The sequence below is a fragment of the Rhinopithecus roxellana genome, chromosome 9, assembly GCF_007565055.1.
Source record: "Rhinopithecus roxellana isolate Shanxi Qingling chromosome 9, ASM756505v1, whole genome shotgun sequence".
In the NCBI taxonomy this organism is placed as follows: domain Eukaryota; kingdom Metazoa; phylum Chordata; class Mammalia; order Primates; family Cercopithecidae; genus Rhinopithecus; species Rhinopithecus roxellana.
Genome location: NC_044557.1, coordinates 103,128,125 through 103,149,474, shown reverse-complemented (window position 1 = coordinate 103,149,474; position 21,350 = coordinate 103,128,125). Strand labels below are relative to the sequence as shown.

Below are 21,350 nucleotides of genomic sequence, written 5' to 3'. Positions count from 1 at the left end.
CCTTTTTACAGGGGTTGTTTCATTTATAATGTCTCCAATTGGTTCTTTGCCACAGTTTGTGTTGGTGACACACGGATATTATTCATGAGGTTGTCCTTCCTCAAATGTTCATTTATAACTACGTGTTTGCCTTTTAAATCTGTTTGCCCATAGGTGCTATTTCTGTTTATTCTAGCTTCTCCCTCCAGTGACTATGAAAGCTAGTCTATACTGGAAGCAGAAATGTGCCTACAATTTGTCTTGTGGGCACAGGGGCTCCCCATTTCTCCTGATATCAGCAGCCATATATAAGACTCTGTTACATTAGTTCTGGGGCACAACCACACTGCCCTAGCTGAGGACAAACCACCCTGCTGACTGCTGCTTGGTATAGGGACTAGAAGTGAAGAAAGTCAATTACCCCAGCGTTGTCCAAAGGCTGTTTTTGTTTTGTTTTGTTGTGAGACAGGGTCTTGCTCTGTCGCCCAGGCTGGAGTGCAGTGGTACAATCTTGGCTCACTGCAACTTCTGCCTCCCGGGTTCAAGTGATCCTCATACCTCAGCTTCCCAAGTACCTGTGACTACAGGTGTGCACCACTATGCCTGGCTAATTTTCATATTTTTAGTAGAGATGGGGTTTCTCCATGTTGGCCAGGCTGGTCTCAAACTCCTGACCTCAAGTGATCTGCCCGCCTCGGCTTCCCGAAGTGCTGGGATTAGAGGTATGAGCCACCACGCCCGGCTCAAAGGTTCCTTCAACTCCTTCGCAGAACTGATCCTCAGCTAGAAATCACTCTTGCCTTTCAAAGCAGTCCTTTCATGCATACGCTGTGAATTGTGGTCATCTTCATCAATCTATTCCTCACTACTTTGCGTTTCATGGATTCATGAAAACTCCGAATCCACTAACAGCATTCTTTCTCATCTTTCCATACTGGCCTGAGTGGGTCCACTTGTGCTCATGCATATAGACAGTTGTTTGCTGACTGCAGTTTTGAGATGGACAAATTTTAATGTGGCTAATAATGGACTACACAGTATTTCTCATATAGTATAGTCTAATGTTATATCAATGGTATCACTAAATCACTGAAAACTTATTTGCATGCCTATGGACTATTCATTTTCTAAAAATAGGCAATTCCTAGTCCCAGGCCCATTCTCCCCTACTGATAGAATGTGGTATTAAAATATTTTACCCAATTTGCAATTATAGGCTTAGAAAACATTATCCTAAGAAAAAAAGTAAGAGAAGCTATCCTTTAAGAAAATAATTTTGGTATAGAATTTCCACATTCTCGATAAAGTTTCCCCAGATTAAATTGATTACTTTTTTCAACCTCCCCACATCCATACAAAGTTCACCTAGTCTGTCTTACTTGTTACCCAGAGCATAAAGCCATTATCTTTATTTCAAATCTCAAAATGATCAATAGTTTCAGTTGACAGAATAAGAAGCCAGTAATACTATGGCTAACAATCTTCCTTTCCACTGTGTTAATCAGAACACTGCTAGAGTACTTCATTCATTCTGGCTCTGGCCTTCCAAAAGAACTAGAAAAAAGAAAGACATTCAAGAGAGTGACTAGAATTTTGAAGAAACTACAACCTGGTGTGCTGTGTAACAAAGTCTACTACTATTACCACAATCTATATTCTTGTTCTTTGGGCACACAGCTAGGTCAGATTTCCTAGCTGTGCTTGCAATGAAGTATGGCTATGTGACTGAGCTTTAGCCAGTGGAATATGAGAGGAAGTGATTTACACCACTTCTAAGTCAGGCACAAGCAAGAGTCTGTCCTTTCAGTTGACTGGACTGAAAGCGACCTGGAAGGCTACATGATGAAAATAAGAAAACAGGCCAGGCGAGGTGGCTCATGCCTGTAATCCCAGCACTTTGGGAGGACAAGGCAAGTGGATCACCTGAGGTCAGGAGTTCAAGACCAGCCTGGCCAACATGGTGAAACCCCATCTCTACTACAAATACAAAATTAGCTGGGCATGGTGGCGGACACCTGTAATCCCAGCTACTCGGGAGGCTGAGGCAGGAGAATTGCTTAAACCCAGGAGGCTGAGGCTGCAGTGAGCCAAGATAGTGCCCCTGCACTGCCAGCCTAGGCAACAGAGTGCGACTCCATCTCCAAAAATAAATAAACAAACAAGTAAATAAAATTAAATATCTTTCAGCCTGAGTGTTTGAATGACTGCACAGCCGAAGACAAACTTGCCAATGTAATCAACCTGCCTAGTATTGTTAAAGTGAGTAAGAAATAAACTTCTACTTTATTAATAGCCCTAATGAATATACCATATCCTGTTTAATGTGAAAAAGGCCTGGGTTAGCAAGACATAAAAGAGTATTCAAATATACGAAGACTTGTCATGATGAAGATGTATTAGTCAAGTTTTATATGCAATCTGGGAAATGAATGGAGATTAGGAAGTGGAAGATTTGTGCTTGCTTCAGCAGCACACATACTAAAATTAGAACAATACAGAAGGTTAGCGTGACCCCTTTATGGTTTAAAAAAAAAGAAAAAGAAATGAAAGCTTCCCTCAATAAACTGGACTTTTAGGAGTCAGAGGTAACAAAAAGAACTGTGTAGAAAATGTTTCAACATAGGTGAGATATCCACATAAAGGCGACAGAGTATGAAACTAGATAATTAACTAAACTGGAAACCTTTAAGGACCTCCCCCACTCAAAGAGTTTATAATATATACTTAATATTCATTTCCTAGCTTATTTAACTTGCAGGTTTTGTAATCAATTATGATTATACAGAGTCATTGGGGACATAATCTGGTCCCTTGATAACCTTGGCCTCCTTTCCTCCTACATTGCCCTTCTTGCTATTTTTCCAAGCTACCGGACACAGATCTGCCTCAGAGCCTCTGCATTTGCTTTTTCCTCCACTAGGACCTTTTGTCCCTCAGCTATTCCAATAGTTCACAACCTTACCTTTTCCACGTCTTTCCTCAAATATCATCATCTTTTTTTTTGAGATGGAGTTTTGCTTTGTCGCCCCGGCTGGAGTGCAATGGTGGGATCTTTTTTCACTGCAAACTCCACCTCCTGGGTTCAAGCAATTCTCCCACCTCAGCCTCCCGAGTAGCTGGGATTACGGACACACATCACCATGTCCCGCTAATATTTTGTAGAGACAGGGTTTCACCATGTTGGCCAGGCTGGTCTTGAATTCCTGATCTCAGGTGATCCGCCCACCTTGGCCTCCGGAAGTGCTAGGATTACAGGCGTGAACCACCACACCCGGCCAAATATCAACTTCTTGCTGAGGCCTTATCTAGCCTATTTAACACTGCAACCTACCCATACTCTTTTGGTACTCCTTAGCTAAATCTTTCTTCACAACAATAGTTATTAGTATTATAAATTTTTTAAAACTTCTCTCCCCCACTCAACTAAAATGTTAGCCCTATGTGTAAGGATATACATTTTTGTCTATCTTAGTCACTGTTATATCTCCAGTGCCTGGAACCACGCCTGGGAGAAAATAAGCACTCAATAAATATTTCTTTAATAAGGATTTGAGCTTATCTTCCTACCAGTGTACTAAAAAGTATAAACCAATTTTGCCAAAGGTATGGAAAAAAAAACATTTAACTAATTCATTAAAATACACAGAAGCCTACAATATGCTTGTTATGTGCTCTATGGATACAAAGGTGACAAAAAATAGTCCGTAATTTCATGTACTTTACTTTCTGATGGGGAAACAGAGTCAAGCAAATTAATATTTAATGGCAGGAGGCAATACAAATAAAGTAGGAAAAGGGAAAAGAATGTGATGGGTAGAAGAGCTATCGCTATTATTGAGAAATTCTGATCAAAGAAGGCCTCCCTGAGATGATATCTGAGCAGAGATTTGAGAAAAATAAAAAATGATGCCAGGCAAATATGTAAGAGAAGAGTATTCCAGTCAGAAGCAGCATGGCCTTTTGTTCACTATTGGCAGTTGTCTAAATGGGCACAAACTTGAATGAGTAATTTAGTATTGTTAAAACTTGTAAATGTAAAATACTCAGCTACAGCTATTCCACTTCTAGGAATCAATACTAGAAAAATCCACATACTAGTGTTCATACGAACTAAAATACAAGGATGCTCACTATAACAGTTCAGTAGAAAAAAATCTGGAAAACAACCAAAAAACCTATCAACAGGGCTTTGGATAAATAAATTATACTACATCAAAAGTGGAAAAGCCATGCAGCTCTTAAAGAGACTTTAGCACTAACAAATATATGAGACACATTTATTGATAAGTGAATAAAGCAAACTGCAGAATAGTATGTATCATATAATCCCATTTTTTAAAAACTTTTTTTTTTTTGAGATGGAGTCTCGCTCTGTCGCCCAGGCTGGAGTGCAGTAGCTCACTCAGCTCACTGCAAGCTCCACCTCCCGGGTTCACGCCATTCTCCTGCCTCAGCCTCCCGAGTAGCTGGGACTACAGGCGCCCACCACCACGCCCGGCTAATTTTTTTGTATTTTTAGTAGAGACAGGGTTTCACCGTGTTAGCCAGGATGGTCTCGATCTCCTGACCTCATGATCCACCCGCCTCAGCATCCCAAAGTGCTGGGGTTACAGGTGTGAGCCACCGTGCCCGACATATAATCCCATTTTTTAAGAGAAAAAATTTATATATCCTTAATATATACATACACATATACATACACCATCTTACCCAATGAGCACATATACCAAATAGTTAACAATGGTATCTTTAATAAGAAAACTTATCCTTGGAGGGATTGCATTGGGGAGTTATACATGATATAAATGATGAATTGATGGGTGCTGACGAGTTGATGGGTGCAGCACACCAACATGGCATAAGTATACATATGTAACAAACCTGCACGTTATGCACATGTACCCTAGAACTTAAAGTATAATAAAAAAAAAAAAAAAAAAAAAGAAAACTTATCCTTTTATTCACTTCTATAGCATTTGAATTTTTTCAGTAAGTTATGATTATTTTGGTACAAACAACTCTCTTTTTAAAAATATAATGACTCCCCCCCACATAAATTACCTCTTCTGGCAAAGCAGAATGGGGTTTGTCAGAAGTTGCAAGTAGTAAAACTGGAGCAAATGAAGGAATATTCTGTAATAATGTGGTAAATGTGGCTTTAAGTGTTGGTCCAACTATTTCCCACCACAAATGGATATGAGGAACATACACTATACTTGGTGCTGTTCTCTTAGCTTCGCGAATCACCTAGTAGAGTGAGAACAAAACAAATTCAGTTAGAGTCAACATGTTAATAATGCTAGTTCTATTAGTCTGAAACAATGTTTAACCTCCCAGAAGTAACATATAAAGTCCTCAAGTTTTTAAAATGCTCCTCCAAAATCCCACAACCTTATTTTTAAATGTTGTTTAAAAGTTTCATTTTTTTGAAAAGATAATTTCTTCAAGCAACTAGAAAACAGTTGGAGAAATCTAGATTTTTCTGTTGTAATCAAAAGTAAACAAAACTACAAATATAAAATATTTTTATATTTTAAAAATGTTAATATAGCCAGGCGCAGTGGCTCATGCCTATAATCCACGCACTTTGGGAGGCCGAGAAGGGTGGACTGCCTGAGCCTAGGAGTTCGAGACCATCCTGGGCAACATGGTGAAACCCCATCTCTATTAAAATACAAACAAACAAATAAATAAAATAAAATAAAAATAAATTTGCTGGATGTGACGGCATGTGCCTGTAGTCCCAGCTACTTGGGAGGCTTAGGCGGGAGAATTGCTTGAACCCTGGAGGCGGAGGTTTCAGGGAGCTGAGATTGTGCCACTGCACTCCAGCCTGGTGACAGAGAGAGACTCCGTCTCAAAAAAACCAAAACCAAAAACAAACAAACAAAAGTTAATATACAAATACCAAAAACAGAAACTGCAGAATATCTGAGTACTTACTAAGGACCAGTCACCATTTTAAGTACTCTACTCATTTAATTCTCACAACAGCCATATGAGGTAAGTATTATTATCTCCATTTTCCAAATGGGGAAAATGAGAGAGATCTAACAACTTTACTAAGGTTACAAAGATATTAAGGGTGAATGTGGGATTTAAAGTCATTCTCTTTAATGACTAAGCAATCATGCATAATTCTGTTTTGTAAACCTGAAGTTATAAATCAGAAAGACAAAAAAAACCACAATGCAAAAAAATGAGGCAATTTTAGCTTTTATCTCCAAAAGGCTGTTTTGTCTTATAGTTGAGCACCAACAAATTACCTGGGCACATGTTTCTTCAGGGGATGTAGCACTAACTCCAAAAAGAACAGGAATGTCTAATGTATATACAGTAAATTTTTCCAAAGCATGAATGACAGCTGGTGCCAAGTGAGAACCTTGCCCAAATCCTGGTTCTCCGACTATCAATATTCTTGGTCGAAAAGACATAGGTTGGTAACAAGCATTTCTGAAAGAGAAATCATTAATAAGCTATATTTTAGAAAAAAGTTTAAAATTTCCCCCTGAATTGTCAATTATAAACTTTCATAAGTAAAATGTCTTGCCAATAAGGCCAGCCAATCATAACATGGTTCACATAGTTTCTGGAAACAACCGATACCCAAAGCTTTTTAGGAATATTTTTATAGACTGTAATTTCTACTATTGTGACAACTATAACAACAAAAAATTTCTGGTAGTTTAATTTAAATAAAAAGCAGATTGGTTAGCATTTTTTACTTTTTCAACCACATCTCATTTATTTTTAGAAAATTTACACATGCAAAACATTGATTTGCAAGAAAAATATACCTATTCAAATGAAGAAAATTAAAATTGTCTTTTGTCTTATGAGAAGATTTCTGAGAAAGTCCATTTTCATAAACTGATGGAACATCATCATCACTGTAAGCCAAGTCACTTTCTAGCAGAGGACAAGAAATATCTATAAAACCAAAAAACTGCACATTAGTAACTTTTGGATTGCAAAGCAAATCTTTAATGCTTCAGTTACCAAGTTAGCATACTTCAATTAAATTTTTTCAAAGAATCAAAAGTATTTCTGTAGATATGAATTAATAAGTAAATGTAAAAATGCACCCCAACCTTTCAGCAAATTAAGTTAAGGGCAATCCATGGGTAAATTTCCTTCAAATATCCCAGGTAAAGCCTTACCACATTTTTTTCAAGAGATTCTTTTACAAATAAATATTTCTGGTATGTATGAAACATTTTACTTTACTGATTATAAAAACTAACTTTAAATGGTTAATCAAGTTTTATACCTGAGTCTAATGTTTTATTTGTTCTGAATTCTGCATGTGGAAATACTCTCTGCAGGGCTTCTAAGATCTTGCCAACAGTGCTTTGCAGGAGTGGTTTCACAATGGTGGACAGTGCCTGCCCAGGTGATGTCACAGCTCTTTGGGAGGCTGGTATCATCTTTTGCATAGCTACCTCGAAATCCTTAGCTGAGATATTAATTGAAGAGAGATCCAACTGTAGTTTCTCACTAGTGGTATAGATCTGTGGGTAGCGTCGCCGTAGAGCACATAAAGCAGCTTCAGCACATATTGATTTAATATCTGCTCCACAGTATCCTATCCAAAGCAACCAGGGGAAGAAAAGAACCAGCCGACCAAAGAAAGAAACACAAAACTCTATTAGCATGACCATGGTTAAAAGAAAATTAAAAATCAGCCTCGCAATATAGTTAGCAAATATTTAAAAGTAGTAAAACCCTTATCTCTTTTACCCAGTAAACTTATCGGGTAGTAATAGCCAACAATCAATCAACTTTTACGAGTGCAATACATAAGCACCAAGTATAGCACAGAGGTCAAAAGCAAGAGTTTTAAAATCACACAGACTAGATTCAAACTCCAGTTTGTAATTTACTAGCTGTATGACCTTAGAAAATTCACATAATGCTCTCCAGCCATTTCTTTATCTGTAAAGTAGAGATACTGCTACCTACATCACAGGAATGATGTGAAAATTACATGAAATAATATATGTAGAATGCTTAAAATGATGACTAAAACATGGTCAGTAAAGAATAGCTATTATATTATTATGATATAATATATTGTATTTTATACAATTATATTATTATCTACTCTGCCCCGATGGCCAATTTGTCAAATATCTCTATTTAATACCAAGATTTCGTGAGACAAAAACGCCACAAATAAGAGTTAAGAAACAAATATAACCTTGTATTTCTTTATTAGTTTGGTGCAAAAGAAATTGTGGTTTTTGCCATTACTTTTATAGGCAAAAACCACAATTACTTTTGCACCAACCTAATACAACTTGTTTCATATTTGAAATAAATGTAGTATTTATTTTAATTGCTTAAAACAATGTTTACCAACACAGTTTTCTGCTAGCTCTTCTAAAAATGTGTCCAGTGGTTTGGGATTCCAATCCCTGGTGTGAATCTTTAGAATCTCTTTTCGAGCCTATGAATAAAAACAATTTAATTTTTTACAACTATAATAATAAATGCTATTCAGATCACATTAATTTCAATTAAAAATACTTTTGATTACCTAAAATTTTAAAGTGATCAGTACTTAATATCGGCCGGGTGCAGTGGCTCACACCTGTAACTTTGGGAGGCCGAGGCAGGTGGATCACTTGAGGTCAGAAGTTCGAGACCAGTCTGGCCAACATGGTGAAAACTACTCTCTGCTAAAAATACAAAGATTAGCTGGGCGTGGTAGCATGTGCCTGTAATCCCAGCTACTCGGGAGTCTGAGGCATGAGAACTGCTTGAATCCTGGGGGTGGAAGTTGCAGTGAGTTGAGATTGTACCACTGCACCCCAGCCTGAGTGACAGCAAGACTTCATCTCAAACAAACAAACAAACAAACAAACAAAAAACTCAATATAAGCAAAATATGAAAGTGAAAATAAGAAAAAAGATGTACTTTTTAGAGTTTAATGAACTTAGGTCTCATTATTAAACATATTTGCATTTATAGCACTAAAGTTATACTGGTCATAAATATAAGTAAGAGAAAATATGTAACTACTAAAGTAGCTATACATTCTGGTGCATGTTAAGAGCTGTTTTTAAGAGTACAGACAGCTCTTCATATATTTTCCCCTTTGGTTCCCAAAAGATTAAGTAGACTTAAAAAAACTTGGTAGGATTATATGATATTCATGAAAAAGCCAAGGCTAACAAACTGGCTAAGGATTAATTACTCATTAAGCCACATGTTCTGAAGCAACACTTAGAACATCCAAAGGCTACACTCAAATTGAAAGAATTTTAAGAATAATTTTGGGAAGGCATTATTATATTTAAAGAAAAGAATAAAAATTTGTCCTCATTTGAGTTGTTCACTAACAACTATCACTTGACAAGACCATGATACAAAACTCAAGAATCTCCAAATTTTTACTACACCAAGACTTATTATTAATAAACAGCAATATATTTTGTCAAAATTTGAGTGACATTAAATTCTTACCTCTTTATCAGGTAGGCTAAAAAGGAATTCTCTGTCAAAGCGACCAGGCCTTCGTAAAGCAGGGTCTATAGAATCTAGTCTGTTGGTAGCACCAATGACCACAATTTCCCCTCTGCTGTCCAACCCATCCATAAGAGCTAGCAGGGTGGAAACAATAGAACTAAATTTTAAAAATAAGAGAGAAGAGATTAATACTATGAACACAGTCTATATCATTCAGTAGTATTTCTTCTTTTGGTCAGATTTAATGTATTACATGTGAATAAATTTTCTCAGGGCACCTCACTATTTCCAATGGATTTAAAAAATCTATAAAATAACATACCAAATGGCACATAGAAATTGAAACCAATGGAAAAAGATGGTCGTTAGACCCCCACAAATGAATCCTAGAAGATATTTCATAAAGCATAATTTCACAAAGGAACTTAAGCGTTCCCAAACAATATACAACATCAAAAAGAAAAAAAAGGCAAGGCATGGTGGCTCACGCCTGTAACCCCAGAACTTGGGGGCTGAGGTGGAAAGAGTGCTTGAGGCCAGGAGTTTGAGACCAGCCTCAGCAACATAGGGAAACCCCATCTCTATTAAAAAAATAAAAATAAAAAAAATAAAGCCAGCATGGTGACATGACCCGGGCCTGTAGTCCTACTACTGGGGAAGCTGAGGTTGTACGTAGTGAGCCAAGATTGCACCACTGCACTCCAGCCTGGGCGACAGACAGAGCAAGACCTTGTCTCAAAAAAATAAAAAAGAAAAGAAAAAGAAAAAAAGCGCTGGTAGCACCAGGCAGGACACACAGTATCTAAAAATAATAAAATTTCCATTGTATATACATGATCAAAGAACACCAAAATAAAATAGAATATACATAAAGCATAACAGAATTTTCATTAATTTTAAACTTTTTATTATAAAGACAGAATAGTAATTTCCATCATTAAGCTTCAACAATTATCAGTATGCCTTTTTTGTCTTCACCTGACCACTTTTAAAAAGAAAAATAAAACCTCAGACACACAGTTCAATTCATAAATATTTCATGTAAGTACTTCACGTATGTATTTCTAAGAGATAAGGACTTACAACAAACCCAACAATGTCATCATCCTAAGTGAATGACTAATTCCTTAATATCTAATACCCAATTTTTCCTGATTGTCTCAAAATACCTGTTTACATTTGATCTAGTTAATCAAAATGTAACCACACACTACACTTGATTATTTGTCACTCAATTCCTTGACAGTTCCTACTGTGCCTCTTACATTTTTTTCCTTCCACGCCATTTATTTGTTGAAGAAACTGGGTCATTTGGCTTGTAGAATTTCCTTCCCACATTCCAGACTGGGCTGACTGCTTCCTGATAGGGTCATTTAAGTTGTCCCTCTATCTTTCATAATTCCTGGAAACTGGTAGCTAGATCTAGAAGCTTTTTGTTTTTTTTGAGACGGAGTCTCGCTTTGTCGCCCAGGCTGGAGTGCAGTGGCATGATCTCAGCTCACTGCAAGCTCCGCCTCCCGGGTTCACGCCATTCTCCTGCCTCAGCCTCCCGAGCAGCTGGGACTACAGGTGCCTGCCACCACACCTGGATAATTTTTTTGTATTTTTTTTTTTTTTAGTAGAGACGAGGTTTCACCGTGTTAGCCAGGATGGTCTCAATCTTCTGACATTGTGATCCGCCTGCCTAGGCCTCCCAAAGTGCTGGGATAACAGGCGTGAGCCACCGCACCTGGCCTAGATCTAGAAGCTTAATGGATGCTGGCTAAACCATTTGGGATGACGTATTTCACAGGAAGATACCATGTAATTCCTATTATATCCCCACAGGAGGCACCTAATACCAGCTTCCCATTTAAGGTCAATCAGTGGGTTGAGTTTCGGTCAGGTGTTATCAGCTTGTTCCACCCATCATAAATATCCCCATCAACCTTCTTTTTTTATCTTACTGCTTGAGTGGCCATTGATAATTATTGTTTAGATAAAGGTTTCCCAAATTAGCACTACTGACATTTTGGGCCAGATAATTATTTGTTGTGGAAAACTGTCCCGTAAGTGAAGGATGTTTAACAGCATGTCTGGCCTTCATCTACCAGATGCTAAGTAGCTGTCCTCACCAGTTGTGACAACCAAAACTGTCTCTAGATACCTGTCCCTGAGGGGAGGGGGATGGCAGCATCCCTGGTCAAAAAACAACAGGTCTAGATCCATTATTTCATAAGAGGCTACAAAACGGTGATTTTCTAATTCAATCATTTCTTTTGCATTTATTACCTGTGATTTTCCTATATAAAGAACTACACTACTTCATCAACTGCTGAACTGCCCTCAATCATGGCCTGTATAGGACAGGAAGAAATGTCTGATTCTTTCCTTCTTATCAATTTTCAGAGTAATAAATAATAACTCAGCAACTTTAGGTGACCAGTTGAATTTAAAAAACTTATTACAAATTGATGATTTTTAAGATCTTGGTGTGTTCCCTGCCAGCAGTGGCGAGGGTGGTGGTGATGGGGAGAAGGCTCATTCTGTATTTTCTGGTTCTCGTGGCTATCTCCTCCCCTCACCTCCTTGCCCTGTCATGCCCTGCTCCAAAGAGACACCTGTCATTTCCCCCCACAAGTGGGTCTGGCCTGCGGAGGAGGGTGGGGTGGGGCATGCAGCTCCACCCTGCCTGGTTCCAGACTCAACCTGGGAGCTGGGAGTCCACACAGGCCGAGGGCTATGACCTATACAGTGCATATGAATATACAATACTGCCCATGGAGGAAGCTATCAGACATTCAGCTAGCTCCTCCTTCTGGGTGTTATGGAAGAGTAGCTCTACATTTTGGCTGGGGTGCAAAACACTTAGGAGCTGGGTGTCTTAGATGAAGGTTATAGAAGAAACATTGTCAAAGAAAAGTTTGAAGTCAAAATTTCAAGGTGATCGAATTGCACAGCTTATTTATGAATGCATTTTTTATCCAGCAATAGAACTCCAAGTTTTGAACAACAATGCTGAAAAGGGTTCAGGAAGTTTTGGTTGCACTGGAAAGAAAATTTATGCTAAGAACAGAAATTAAGAAATCATACCTTTTTCTTACAAATAAGATATTTTCATGTTTTTTTTTAAAAAACAAAACAAAACAAAACAAAACAACACAACAACAAAAAACTGATGGTGGCTGGGCATGGTGCCTCATGCCTGTAATCCCAGCACTTTGGGAGCCCGAGGTGGAAGGATCACTTGAGCTCAGGAGTTTGAGACCAGCCTGGGCAACAGAGTGAGACTTCATCTTTACTTAAAAAAACCCCAAAAAAACCAAGCTGGGTGTGGTAGTGCATGCCTGTAGTTCCAGCTACTGAGAAGTTGAGGTGGGAAGATTGCTTGAGCCCAGGAGATCAAAGCTGCAGTGAGTTGTGATCGTGCTACTGCACTCCAGCCTGGGTAAGAGTAAGATCCTGTCTCAAAACACAAAAACAAGGCCTTGTGCGGTGGGTCACGCCTGTAATCCCAGCACTTTGGGAGGCCAAGGCAGGTAGATCTCTTGAGCCCAGGAGTTCAAGACCAGCTTGGCCAACATGGCAAAACCCCGTCTCTACTAAAAGTACAAAAATTAGCCAGGAGTGGTGGCACATGCCTGTAATCCCAGCTACTGGGGAGGCTGAGACACGAGAATCGCTTGAACCTGGGAGGTGGAGGTTGCAGTGAGCCAAGATCATGTCACTGCACTCCAGCCTGGGTGACAGAGTGAGACTGTCACAAAAAGACAACAACAACAAACCAAACCAACAACAAAAAACTAACAACACACAAAAAACCGATGTTTTTTAGATATTTGATATATTTCTATCTACTGCAGTCATTATTTTTGATGCTCAAATTGTTTAATCTTCGGCCAGTGAGAGATCCCTCAAAATTGGCTCCTATGTCATTCTGGTACGATTCCAGTAATTCTTTTTTTATTGCTTTCAGGCATTACAAAGTATTTCAGGCTTGTCTTGATCATTTCTGCTTCAGTGTTACAATCCGCCATCTCTCCTGAGTCCTAATATTTAGAGAACACACTCAGGGATGGACATTAATTGCTACTGGATTGTGATTGCTTCTAGGCCTTTTTAAAGTGTCCAGAGTTAGGGTTTTTTTTTCTTTAAAAAACAAACAAACAAAAAAACTTTGTCACAAGTTTTTATTGATATTTGCAATTCAAAGTAAAGACTGTAAGGGTTTTAGGTAGAGTGGGTGGCTCATGCCTATAATCCCAGTACTTTGGAAGGCTGAGGCGGGTGGATCACCTGAGATCAGGAGTTCGAGGCCCAGTTCAAGACCAGCCTGGCCAACATGGTGAAACCCTGTCTACTAAAAATACGAAAAATCAGCCAAGTATGCTGGTGCATGCCTGTAATCCCAGCTACTAGGGAGGCTGAGGCAGGAGAATCACTTGAACTCGGGAGGCACAGGTTGCAGTGAGCCAAGACTGTGCTACTGCACTCCAGCCTGGGCGACAGAGAGAGACTTCATCTCAAAAAAACAAACAAAAAAAACAATTTAGGGTAATTTGCCTTCTTCATTTCACATTTGTATCTTCTTTCTCTTAGGTTGAAATATTATTACCTAATGACACTCACATAATTACTTATTTGCATTATTCTATAGTATTATTACTAAAATTAAGGTACAGAATACAGTTTAATCATCTTCAACATGCAATGTGCTAAATTCTAAAAAAGCTTAATTTAACATACATTTTTACTGTCAGAACTTTTAAGTTTTTAGTTAAAATAACTTGAATACTAAATTTCTCTTAAAAATGCAGCTATATTTGGTCAGGCACGGTGGCTCACGCCTGTAATCCCAGCACTTTGGGAGGCAGAGGTGGGTGGATCACCCAAGGTCAGGAGTTCAGGACCAGCCTGGCTAATATGGCGAAACCCAGTCTCTGCTAAAAATACAAAGAACAGGCCGGGTGGGGTGGCTCACATATGTAATCCCAGCACTCTGGGAGGCGCAGGCGGGCTGATCACCTGAGGTCAGGAGTTTGAGACCTGGCCAACATGGTGAAACCTCATCTCTACTAAAATACAAAAATTTAGCCGGGCATGCTGGCGCACACCTGTAGCCCCAACTACTTGGGAGGCTGAGGCAGAATTGCTGGAACCTGGGAGGTGGGGGTTGCAGTGAGCTGAGATCATACTACTGCATTCTAGCCTGGGCAACAGAGCGAGACTCTGTCTCAAAAAAAAAAAAAAAAAAAAAAAGAAAGAAAGAAAAATTGTAGCACAGTTTTGCTACAATTACTCTGTAATTTTTTTGCCAAAAGTCTTCCAATACCTTTAGAACTATCCCAAAACACAGTAAGTACTCAACTTACTTGATTATGAAGTGATGGAAGTATTGTTAAATATGTTTCTTCCTGTTAGCACAATGAATACAGTGTGACTGATAATGAAATGTGTCACATATAAAAAATTTATCTGATTACTAATAGGACATGCAGAGACAAAACTACTTTACCATGGTACTTAACATATATTTTAATTTAGTCACAGCAACAAACAAAATTGTTTATCATCAAGTTCAAAAGGCCATTAGAATATAGCAAATCTTGTTAGATGTTAGAAAAGCCAAAACCCACCTATCAATCACACACTATATCTTATTCATCTTCTACATTATCTACAATATAAAACAATACTACTAGCATATATAAAGACAAGCAAACATTTCCTTTTGGATATTCCAAATTAATTAAGCAATTACACGTCGTTCATGAAACCATTTAAAAAGAAGTTCTAAAAAACTGAAATGAATTGGGACTAAAAGCAATTTAGATTCAGGTTGGGACAGTAGCACTAGTAAAAGTGTCCCCTTGGATAAGCAACTAATCATCGGGGTTGAGGGTTCAATTTCCCCATCTTTAAAATGAGGAGATTGGTCTAGTATTAGAATCCTAAACTAGTAGTAATGCCCTAAGTTAGATTTTGTTTAGCGCAGGCAATGTCTTAAAAGCATCCAAATTAGCTGGCAAAATTTAAGATACTTAATTTGAACATAAAATCTGAGAGAACAAAATCGATTTTTCAAGCCTGGGTAAGCTTCTGCACATCAGTAACAGGTCAGACATAAAAGCAACTGGATATGCTCCTGTGATAGGACATTCAGTCATATTCCCCACCATAGCCCTACTCTTACTATTGGCTTAACATCACTGACCTGCAGACATTTGTTTCTATCATGAGTTAAATCTTCTATAACCAGGCCGGGCGTGGTGGCTCAAGCCTGTAATCCCAGCACTTTGGGAGGCCGAGATGGGCGGATCATGAGGTCAGGACATTGAGACCATCCTGGCTAACAAGGTGAAACCCCGTCTCTACTAAAAAATACAAAAAACTAGCAGGGCGAGGTGGTGGGCGCCTGTAGTCCCAGCTACTCGGGAGGCTGAGGCAGGAGAATGGCGTGAACCCGGGAGGCGGAGCTTGCAGTGAGCTGAGATCCAGCCACTGCACTCCAGCCTGGGTGACAGAGCGAGACTCCATATCAAAAAAAAAAAAAAAAAAAAAAAAAAAAAACTTCTATAACCAAGATTTTTAAACCGTGCTTTACAACGCACTGACACTCGGAGCAGGTTTATTTTATTTTTTTGAGAGGTAGTCTCACTCTGTCACCCAGGCTGGAGTGCAGTGGTGTAATCTCAGCTCACTACAACCTCCACCTCCCGTGTTCAAGTGATTCTCCTAATTTTCCAGCCTCAGCCTTCCAAGGAGCTGGGATTATAGGTGTGCACCACCACACCTGGCTAATTTTTTTTTTTTTTTTTTTTTCCCCCAGTAGAGACAGGGTTTCACCATGTTGGCCAGGCTGGTCTCAAACTCTTGACCTCAAGTGATCCGCCTACCTTGGCCTCCCAAAGTGCCAGGATTACAGGTATGAGCCACTGCGCCTGTCCACATTTTTTATTTTTGTACTATATACTAGGGTTCTACTACCAAAGAAAGGAACTATTAGCTTATAAAGTTTCTTTTACCATTTAACATTCTATCTCTCACACATCAATACCACTCAGGAAACAGGAAGAAATGTTGAAGTGCCATCAAGCAAGTCTTACCTGTGAATCTGATCTTGCCTGCTTGACCGTACTGGAGCCAGACCATCGATTTCATCAAAAAAAATAATTGATGGGCGCATCTGATAGGCCTAGAAAGCAGATTGAGTGGTCATTTGTTAGCATAAACAGCCTCAAACACGTAGACTTAATATAAACCATTTTAATCAATTTTCATTCAAACATGCTTACCAGAATTTATAAAGCTGAATATACACTATTTCAATCAGCTTTTCTTCAAACTTGCTTACCAGAATTTATTTATAATTTTTCTTTTTTTAATAGATGGAGTCTCACACTGTCACCCAGGCTGGAGTGCAGTGGCGTGATCCTGGCTCACTGCAACCTTTGCCTCCTGGGTTCGAGTGATTCTCTTGCCTCAGCCTCAATTCATTTATAATTTATAACTATTTATAATTTATAAATTTAAATGTAAGTTCCAATAACTGGGTTTTAAGAATTCAAACTAAATTATAATGACATATGGTTTAATTTTCAATTGCATTTTTGACTAGAAGTCTTCAAAAGACATACTCCACTGGTTATATACCTTAGATTTCATATAGCTATCATTCCTGAACACACAAAAATATCTATTGAAGACTACCTATGGAAACAAGACAAAGAATAGAAGACTGACATAGTCTTCCTCCATGTCAGGATGGGAAAACATTTTTTAGCAAGATGTCACAGTTTTTATCCATTTCCATAAACATAAAATTAAAAAAGAACCTCAGGAGAGTTCCAAAAAGAGATTTAAAAGCATTTGCAGCAATATGCCTCAGTAGATCAGAATGTATTATCTCACAATGTGCTGTCAATACAATCCGGGATATGAAAATGAAAGCCGCCCCAGGGCAGAACTAGTCTCCAATTCCCATACTGAGCCATAATTCACTACTACTATCTCTAAATGAGATTACCACTCTCTTCCTAGGCATGAGACCTAAGACTCCAAAGAACTAAGATCCAATTATTTCTCTCCCTTCTTACTATAAAACTGTTCACTGTAGGTCAGTGTCATCTCGACATATAAAAGAAAATAATCTAGAAAGATTACATACTTAGTCTAACTCTTCTGGGTTTATTTAGAACACTGATTAAATGTAAGAGTTATCTAATCCTCACACATATCTGCCTAGATTACAGAACTATCCATATATATAAAATTTTAATATCGTACCTGATCAAATAGCAATCGTAGCTGTCTTTCAGATTCTCCTACCCATTTACTTAGACAATCAGCACCTTTCCTCATGAAAAACGCTACTCTTTTATCCCCTTGACTGCACTCATTGGCAAGTGCTCTGGCAACCAGAGTCTTTCCAGTTCCAGGTGGCCCATAAAACAAGCAACCTCTGTAAAACAATACGTTAACATTTTAGTATTACATTTAAAAAGCAGACTTTTAAAACAAAAATTAGAAACCAATTTCATGATTCATTTAATTAGAAAATTAAAATGTGTAAGACAACTGAATTATTGTACAGTTTCATGCCACAAAGCACAACTTAAAACCTGGGAGTTAATACTGATACTGTAAAATTAATATTGAAACTGTAAATAAAACTCTATTTGAAACATTTTAACAATTCATTCATCATGTTCATCATATTATCTCACCTTGCATATGGAATCACATATCACAATCATGTAATTCAATTTGTATGGGGGTTGCAAGGAAGAAATGTGAGAGAAAATTCAAGAAATTTCTTTTTAATTTACTAAATTACTTTAACTAGGCATGTACAACATTCCCTGTAAGAAGTAAATGTTATTTAATATTAATAACTTTCCGTGTTATTTTTAGAGATGGGGTCTCACTGTCAGCTAGGCTGGAGTGCAGTGGCATAATCCTAGCTCACTGCAACCTCAAACTCCTGAGCTAAAGCAATCTTCCTGTTTTAGTGTCCCAAGTCACTGGAATCACAGGTGTGAGCCACCATGCCTGGTACTTTCTAATTTTTTTTTTTTTTGGAGACAGTCTTGCTTCATTGCCCAGGCTGGAGTGCAGTGGTGCCATCTCGGCTCACTGCAACCTCTGCATCCCGGGTTCAAGCAATTCTCCTGCCTCAGTCTCCCAAATAGCTGGGACAACAGGCGCCCGCCACCATGCCCAGCTAATTTTTTGGGTATTTTTAGTAAAGACAAGGTTTCAACATGTTGGCCAGGCTGGTCTTGAACTCCCGAACCTCGGCCTCCCAAAGTGCTGGAATTACAGGCGTAAGCCACTGTGCCTGGCCACTTTCTAATTTTTTAAATTACAAAATTTAATTTAAAACCTACCAGTGTTTACCTGTGATTGACATATGGTACATTACTTATTTATTTACTTATTTTTTTGGAGATGGTGTCTCACTCTGTCACCCAGGCTGGAGTGTAGTGGCGCAATCTCAGCTCACTGCAACTTCCGCCTCCCATGTTCAAGCAATTCTGCCTCAGCCTCCCAAGTAGCTGGGACTACAGGCACACGGCGCCAGGCCCGGCTAATTTTTTGTATTTTAGTAGAGACGGGGTTTCACCATGTTGCCCAGGCTGGTCTCCAACTTCTGAGCTCAGGCAATCCACCTGTCTTGGCCTCCCAAAGTGCTAGGATAAAGGCATGAGTCACCATGCCCGGCCCGGTATATTACTTTTATGATGGGGGAAGTTTATTAACTTTTAAAATTTATTTAAATTATTGCTTCTATAAAGGTGATTCAGAGAGAAAAGTTGTACAATGAAAAGGGAAAAGGGGGCTATCGCTTAAAAATGGGTTAATAAGGTATAAGAACTACAAGAGGCAAGAGTAGCACAGATTTTCAGCTAAAATTAAAAATATAATTAAATTACCTTGGGGGTTGAATTTTAAATTTTTCAAAGACTTCTGGATAAAGTAATGGAAACACCACCATCTCTTTTAGAGCTGCTATATGATTAGACAGGCCACCAACACTATCAAATCGTACCTGGTAATGGAAGCAAACATTTACATTCTTAGATTTGGAGTCCAGATTAAAATGTCACCCCACACCTTAACTATACCTAACCCATACACAATGAATTAATAATACCTTAATTGTAACCTTAAGATTAACAGAAAACGTCTTTAAAGGTTAGAGTTTTGACTGAAAAGAAAAATCATCAGTTCCTTTTTTTAACTTTAAAACTAAAACAAAGCACATTATAGTTCAAGCATATGTTTCAAAACAGAATACTCACTGAAGAATCTAGTTGCATTGGATCAACGTCGGCAAGGCTTGCTCCAATTTTCATTCGATCTTTATACATGCCTTTTAATTCATCTTTCCGAAAATTTAGTGGGAGGCACCTATTTAACACCACACAAACCCATCAACTCATCCTCCTTCCCAAATTCCATGTTTGAATATAAACATTTAAGTTAAAAAAAAATCTAAATTTCAACTGGAGCAATCTTAAGATATGTATTTTAATTTTCTAATTTTCTATAATAGGTCCAGAACTTAAGTGTTAGAAATATTTATATCTGAAGCTTTATTATGAAATTAAAGATATATAATCAAATAAAAATATCAAGATGCCACAGGCACTGTAAAGTGATTCACGGTGGTGAAATCAGATTGTACCAACTTACATTTTAATGGAGGTGTCTAACATAGACAGCGTATTTACCATTTGCCAGACACTGTTTTAGTTTTAGGTGCTTTACATGGATTAAGTCAATAAATCCTCACAACAGTCTTATGAGAAAGGTATTATTATTTTTCCCATTTTAAAACAAAACCAAGGCATAGAAAGATTAACTGATTTGTCCAAGATCACCCAACTAGTAAATGGCAGGGCCAGGAATCAAACACAAGTGGTCTGTCTCTAGACCTATAACAACTCTGCTATAATACCTCTCAGAAAAAATATTCACAGTCTACCAGCATTTGGATCCAACACCAATCCTCTCAAGCAAGTTCCCTAACTACTTCCTTTTTTGTTATATTGTTTTGCCTTTTGCGTTTTTTCTGAGACGGAGTCTCACTCTGTCACCCAGGCTGCAGTGCAATGGCGTGATCTCGGCTCACTGCAATCTCTGCCTCCTGGGTTCAAGCAATTCTCCTGCTTCAGCATCCTGAGGAGCTGGGATTACAGGTGCGCACCACCAACATCCGGCTAATTTTTGTATTTTTAGTAGAGATGGGGTTTCACCATGTTGGACAGGCTGGAAGTTCCCTAACTACTTTCAAAAATATTCAGATAGTTATGGTCAGGTGTGGTGGCTCACGCCTATAATCCCAGCCGAGTCACTTGAGGTCAGGAGTTCAAGACCAGCCTCACTTCTACTCTAGTCTCAGTGACAGAGTGAGAACCTGTCTCTATTAAAAAAAAAAAAAAAATCCAAGCACCTAAGCACTGCATTTTCATTTACTCAACCACATCTTTAAAATGTAAATAATCCTTCCTCTATCTCCCTTAAACAATTATTGGGAAAATCAAATAAGTTGGTTAGTATATGTGAACTTATACTACAAGGAGTTATGAAATGAGTAAAGCCTTCCATTTTCCTTAAGAGTTCCTCAGAACGGGCCGGGCGCGGTGGCTCAAGCCTGTAATCCCAGCACTTTGGGAGGCCGAGACGGGCGGATCACGAGGTCAGGAGATCGAGACCATCCTGGCTAACACGGTGAAACCCCGTCTCTACTAAAAATACAAAAACTAGCCGGGCGAGGTGGCGGGCGCCTGTAGTCCCAGCTACTCGGGAGGCTGAGGCAGGAGAATGGCGTAAACCCGGGAGGCGGAGCTTGCAGTGAGCTGAGATCCGGCCACTGCACTCCAGCCTGGGCGACAGAGCGAGACTCCGCCTCAAA

At 38.7% G+C, this 21,350-nt stretch overlaps 1 protein-coding gene across 2 annotated transcripts in view; it reads right to left on the bottom strand.

Moving 5' to 3' along the window:
• Window positions 1-21,350, bottom strand: part of ATAD2 (ATPase family AAA domain containing 2) — a 104,069-nt gene that overhangs the window by 24,506 nt on the left and 58,213 nt on the right. For both annotated transcript variants that reach the window (XM_030937563.1, XM_010363885.2), the window contains 10 exons: window positions 19,735-19,843; window positions 19,366-19,481; window positions 17,717-17,891; window positions 16,537-16,625; window positions 9,449-9,608; window positions 8,338-8,428; window positions 7,250-7,564; window positions 6,777-6,909; window positions 6,246-6,432; window positions 5,041-5,226 (listed from right to left, as the gene is read on the bottom strand). In XM_030937563.1, the coding sequence (XP_030793423.1) occupies window positions 5,041-5,226; window positions 6,246-6,432; window positions 6,777-6,909; window positions 7,250-7,564; window positions 8,338-8,428; window positions 9,449-9,608; window positions 16,537-16,625; window positions 17,717-17,891; window positions 19,366-19,481; window positions 19,735-19,843 (1,561 nt within the window). The remainder of the gene's footprint in view (window positions 1-5,040; window positions 5,227-6,245; window positions 6,433-6,776; window positions 6,910-7,249; window positions 7,565-8,337; window positions 8,429-9,448; window positions 9,609-16,536; window positions 16,626-17,716; window positions 17,892-19,365; window positions 19,482-19,734; window positions 19,844-21,350) is intronic.